We start from the raw sequence: 6,175 nt of genomic DNA on the forward strand, positions 1-6,175 counted from the left end.
CATAAAGATATGAAAAGGGATAGAGATCGTGACAGAGATAGAGATAGAGGGCACGACAGAAGTGACAGATTAAGTATAAGTAAAGATGACAGAATGAGGAGAGATGGATATAATATGGGGCATTACAGCGGTAGTAGGGAAGATGATCATTGGTTACCTAGAGACGGAAGAGATATGAGAGACGGCAGGTACGGGTAAGCTCATTTTCTACATCCATATATATTTCGATGTTAAAAATATATTTTCCAGTACTTATATTTTCATATTTAGTTTAATTCGGATTTTATTTTATTCATCTAATGCAAAATTATTTAGATCATTAATCCTCTGTCTGTATACTTTTTTTTTTGCACCCTCGAAGTGTATACGTAAGTCTGTCACGTTAGACACTATTTTTCCCTGCCTGTATTTAAAAAAAAACTGAAAAAATTTATGAAACATCTATCTACATTGTAGCTGACGATTTTATAGTCATTTTAATAAATATCGTTTATTTAATATTTTTTGGCAGGCTTGAAAATTTTACAGTTACGAGCAGATATCATTTTGGCCTTGACTTACGTATACAGACGGAGGGTTGAGCATGAATAGAAATCTTTGTTTTTATCGCTATTTATATACATATATTTTTTTTACTGCTTCTCAACTGTTGCAATTTCTTTTGACAGATTCGGAGATCACAAACGCGATCGCTTCGATCCTTATGGTCGAATGTCCAGTGGTTATCATAGAGACAGAGATAGAGATCGAGATCGTAGTATGCACATGAACGACAAAAGAAGGTAAATAATGGGGATCTTATTTACAAATTTCGCCGATAATCTATTTCATGAATTTTGTTTCAATATGGATGGTTTTTCAGTGATTATTATCGATACTCGTCGGGACCACCAAATTACGGATATGGACCAAGTGGCTATGGTAGTAGTAGTGGTGGCGGTGGTTATCCTCCCACGGATATGGCCTCGAGTCATTTCAGAAGTCGTGGTTATGCAGGAGATGGCTACTCCAACGATTGGCGGCCGAACAAAGATTACAGGCGGGATTACGATAGAAGACCACCGCCACCAAATGCCAACTCCTAGTGCTTCTTCCTTCCTCGGTTGTGACACGGTATCGAAACCGTTTTGTGTATAATTGTGCTGCGAGTGAGAGCGTTTGCGACGACACTGGTTCTCTCAAGTCTCTGCATGGGAGAAGTACTGAGTGTACGGTGCACGATGTTTTTGTGAGCATGCACCATATCTGTATCTATATGTATAAAAAAAAATTATTCCGATATTTATTATATTCGGATAATAATGATGTCGGAGATGTGTTTAGGATGTGCATGGTACTCCCTATTAGAAACTTTTACATATGTGTAGATTGTGAAAAGAAAAGATAAACGAGGGAGATCAAATTATATCCTCAGCACATAACGAGAAGAGAAATTTTTATATATTGGAACGTATGTATCGGAATTTGTCGAGGAATGTTGAGAGATACGAACGAACAAACAGTGTGTATTCGCTTCTTTTTAAGTATCAATGGAATTGTAACTGGTATAATTTCCTTGAATTTTCATCGCTATACACAAAAATCATCCTATGTAAAAAGAGTTTTCCATATCTACAATATATGTGTGAAAATCATCCAAATTATACTAGAATACAACTCTAAAGTACGATTGTACTTTTTACAATTTTTTTTATTAATAAACCAATTCTTTTTCGCATATTTGAGTTCGATTTTATCGTGCAATTGTGAGAAAAATTTACGACGACATTATTGGAATCACGAATGTATGTATTTTCTATTATACAGTTTGGATGCGGTCCAGTTGACGATTCAAAATAGTATCTGCTCCTGGTGTTACTAACATTGTCAGCGTTTGCACAAATTGATCGATGTTTTCAAAGATCTTAGCGCTCTAGAGCGTCACGCGTTCTAGGTAATGCTAAATGGGCCACGCTCTAAATTACTCCCAAGCATCGATAGAGTCGATTGTGCCACATTCCCTCTATCGTATCTTTCGTTATGTAAAATAAGTAAACTGCTTCCGCGCTACGCGCATATATTTTGCATTTTCGATACTAATTACATATATGTATATTCAGTTTAGAAACATAGCTCGCGCACATAATCGTCTCGAGCGATGATACCTGATTTCGTCGTTCTCATCTGAGAATCAGATGAGAGTAACATATTAGCTGGCTTTATGCTAACACAATCTGATGAAGTTACAGTAGACATAAACGGACATAATGTTACGTTGTAGCACAACGTCTGTGAAATTGTACAAATCTAATCATCAATGTATAAATTTTCTATATATATAAAAAATTAAAACACTTTAAAGGAACATCGTATTTCACGGAGGTGAGATTGTCCGATCCGGTATGTACGGTGAAATCATACGATGAGTCGATCTATTGCACTTGCTAGCGAAATACCGGTCGCAGGGACAATTAACGCATTAATTCAGCAACCACCGAACATAATCTGTTACGCAAATCAAAATACAGTGGAAACACAGTTTGGATCGCACCTTTTTTCAATAGTCTTCTGACGCGTTTGCGATTTAAAGAGAATAGAGTACTATTTTTGCGTTCATTATTTTATGGTACCATAGTTTTGTATTCTGAACATACAAAACTAATGTGACATACTTGTAAATATTAGTGTAAGATCGATAGTTATACTCCGTTCGTATCGAACTGTTGAATCACTTAATACAGCGTTACTTCTTTATTTAACATAGAGTACGAGGAGGCATTTGCTACCTCAATCTTGTTTCAGTCAAAAGGAAGAAGGAACATTGATGTGTAAGGATTTTATATATTACCTATAATTAAGAACATCGCTTGTAAATTATTAATATTTTTCAACTGAAAGGATTAAAAATTTAGAGAATGACTCTAAAAATAATTAATCATGTTTGCTCCAATTAATAATTAATAAACAGCTGATAATGTTTCTTTTTCATAAGGAAGAACTTCTCATAAAGTTTTATATTCATAGAAAATGAATAAACACGGTCGAGCGACTTGTAGAACGTATATTATCTTGTATGATCCGAAACTATTGACACTGCATGCTGAACAACACACTGTATCTTATGAACGTATATAAAATAAATTATTTTGTAGATTATTTTACGCGCCCGCGTGAAGCCGATCTTGCAATTTTCATGTGCATTTCTGTAAATAGTATTGAGAAAGTGAGATAACATATTCGTGACGATACAGTTTTGAGCTAAGAAAGAAACGAATGTATAATTCATATTGTCTTGTGTTCGGAGGTAGAATTGATCGCGTGGCAACAGAAGTCTGCTCGTTAGAGATTTTCATTTGCGAAGTGATGTTTCAGGCGCAATAAGAGCTATTTATAATTTATTACGAACATCCGATTGTGCGAGAAACGATGAGAGGAGCATTGCGAAATGTACGACAATGCACGAAGTAAAGGGGATAAGAAGGATGCGAGTTGTAAATACCAATTCGGAGAATGGAATACAGTGGCATAGTGGAATAGAGTTTAATATCGTACGTATATATTAGATATGTAAAGCGATCATAACAACGTATTTTATCTATCTTTATTGTAGATTGCTCTGCGTTTCTGAAAATATATCTGCAGAAAAGTTTTTCATGGTAGTGGTGAGCGTTATTTGTGTCTAAAACATAATACCAAAAATTATTTTTTTTTTTTATGAAAATCTTTCGATCTCCTATACATGCGTACACATTTAAATATTTAATATTTTAAATTTAACTAAGTGCGATTATAATGTGTAATACTTTCGCATATATATCTTTTCTATAAAGAATTCTTGAATACGTGGACAACAGACTAAATACATATATATATTTGTGTCATTATTATTTGCAATTTATCATGATCATTATTGTTGCTGTTATACTCTTGATGCATCCCATTAGACTGCATCAGAATTCTTTGTCGTCTTAAAGTTGAAACTCCGAGTTCTAGGTTAAACGTTGCACGGGTATTTATCTACTCACAAAGTATTCTTAGGAAATTTTCTGATTTTTTTTTATTAAAGTAATAATTGTGACATAAACTTTTATGGGGCTATTCTGTAATTCTTAACGACAGAGTTTCGTTATCGTTATATATATTCTCGTTGCGCAGCTTTTTTTATCATATATATGATATCTGCGCAACACAAATATAACGATAACGAAACTGTCGTTATAAGAGTAAAGCTCCTTGCATAACAGGCGATTTACAGAATAGGCACTGGTTTCTGCAGTTCTCATGGGTAATACAAACTGATTTATTAAAATGACCTGAGGCACGCGATAACTTTTCTTTTATTGCTTATAAAGTAGGTTTGAGATTTATATAATATTCTATATTAAGATATTCGCAATAAATTGCATTTACTCGTGGAATGTAATAAGTTGCACTTAATATCAATTTTTTTGAGGACACGTATGAATTGCGTGAGAATTGTAAAGTGCTGAATTTAATAATTAACATTTCGAATATATTGCAAAAAGATTACAAGAAGCGCTTATTAATATATATTCACAAATAATTTATTTACGTCCACTTTGTAAAATTAAATAAATGCAAAATAAGAAAGTACGGAAAGTAAGAGAAATCACTTTTAAGGGTCAAAATAATATAGCTTATTTATTTTCCATAACAAAGTATGTATAAATTCTATTTTCAATTAGATTTATATTAACAAAAAAATGTTTTGTCAAGTAAAATATATATAAGTTATGAAAAATATTATATAAATGATCATTTTGCTAGATTACAGAATAATGGCTAGATTACAGGATAATCGTTTAGATATGATAATATTTGGTGCCACTGGATACACCGGAAAATATGTAGTGAAAGATGCGACACATATGTGCAAAGAGCAGAAAATGAAGTTTGGTATTGCTGGTCGTAGGAGGCAAGCTTTAGACGCGGTTGTTAAGGAATTTGCCTCCGATATTGGAAAAAGTACATTTAATACTTAAAGTTAATTATTTTGAAGAAATGGCCAATTTTTTAATTTTGTTTTATTATTAACGAACACTCTTATACTACATATACATCTTTTCAGACGATATACCTGTTATTGTAGCTGACATAAAAGATGAGGAGTCTCTCAAGAAAATGGCAGAGCGAGCAAAGGTACTCATCAACTGTTGCGGTCCATATAGATTTTACGGAGAACCAGTTATTAAAGCGTGCATTGCTACTTGCACTCATTACGTTGATGTCACTGCCGAAGAAGAGGTAGTTAAAAAATTAAAAAATCTCAAATAATGATCGCTGATAATGACTTCTGATATTATCTATTTTTAATAGTTTATGGAGAGAATGCAATTAGAATACAATCACGCAGCACAAAAAGCTTGCATTTATATGGTAAACGCTTGTGGCGTGGTCTGTGTTCCTAGCGATTTGGGAATTATTTTCACGCAACAGAAATTTGAAGGAGAAATCAATGCTGTTGAAGTATACGTAAAGGTGTGGCCAACCGACACTGAGAAAAGTCCATGTATGAACTATACAACTTGGGAGTCCCTAATATACAATTTGGCTTATCCAAACGAACTACAGGAATTATATACTAAGTTGTATCCTACCAAACTGCCCGAACTTACGCCGAAATTAGAATCAAGGCATTTCTTTAGATATCACGTATAATTATAAGTTACGTTTTAGAAGTCAACTTGTAAGCACAGTATAAATCTGTTTTATATGTGCGTACCAAGTGTTTAAAAATTATACAAATTTATATAAGACAATTATATACATATATTGATATAATAAGAAAAAAGTGTAATTATATTAATGATGTGCAGCATTAATAATTCCGCTATTTTCGTTCATTGTAGAGGTATGCTGCACCGAAGCGATGTTTCTGAAGGCTGGTCCGTGCCATATTTAACGTTTGCTGACCGTCCTGCATCTCTTCGTACACAGCGATTCTTGTACGACAATTACAAAAAGAGGCCAGCGCAAGTTCAAGTTTACCTCACGTTGAAGTCAGTACAATACTGATAGAAACGCCATGAATCTTGACAAATAATTTCTGTAAAATTTTGTACGTTTATTATTAGGTCCTTTGAGTTCTTGAAAGGCGCCATTACTGGTATAAATTTATTATGCATGTCTCGCACAGCATGGGGTCGTAATTTACTTTTACGAGTATGTGTGCAAG

At 33.7% G+C, this 6,175-nt stretch overlaps 2 protein-coding genes across 3 annotated transcripts; both read left to right on the plus strand.

Annotated features, from left to right (window-relative positions):
• Positions 1–6: 6 nt before the first annotated feature.
• On the plus strand, positions 7–2,884 carry LOC112463943 (serine/threonine-protein kinase fray2-like). 2 transcript variants are annotated; one of them, XM_025030678.1, is made up of 3 exons: positions 7–194; positions 669–782; positions 863–2,884. In XM_025030678.1, exons 1-3 carry the CDS (start codon positions 10–12, stop codon positions 1,083–1,085), a joined length of 522 nt encoding a protein of 173 aa, XP_024886446.1. In that variant the 5' UTR covers positions 7–9; the 3' UTR covers positions 1,086–2,884. The 2 variants fall into 2 exon arrangements, with proteins under 2 accessions (XP_024886446.1, XP_024886447.1); XM_025030679.1 differs by having other exon boundaries at positions 7–188.
• Positions 2,885–4,002: 1,118 nt separating this feature from the next.
• Positions 4,003–6,169, plus strand: LOC112463944 (saccharopine dehydrogenase-like oxidoreductase; the record flags this gene model as incomplete). The annotated part of the gene is made up of 6 exons (XM_025030680.1): positions 4,003–4,264; positions 4,768–4,965; positions 5,069–5,244; positions 5,317–5,633; positions 5,850–5,999; positions 6,075–6,169. Coding segments are annotated over exons 1-6 (940 nt in total), but the record flags the coding sequence as incomplete, so codon positions are not given.
• Between the last annotated feature and the right edge of the window lie 6 nt (positions 6,170–6,175).

Source organism: Temnothorax curvispinosus, unplaced genomic scaffold (genome assembly GCF_003070985.1).
Source record: "Temnothorax curvispinosus isolate PA1 unplaced genomic scaffold, ASM307098v1 QBEX01013744.1, whole genome shotgun sequence".
Classification (NCBI taxonomy): Eukaryota; Metazoa; Arthropoda; class Insecta; order Hymenoptera; family Formicidae; genus Temnothorax; species Temnothorax curvispinosus.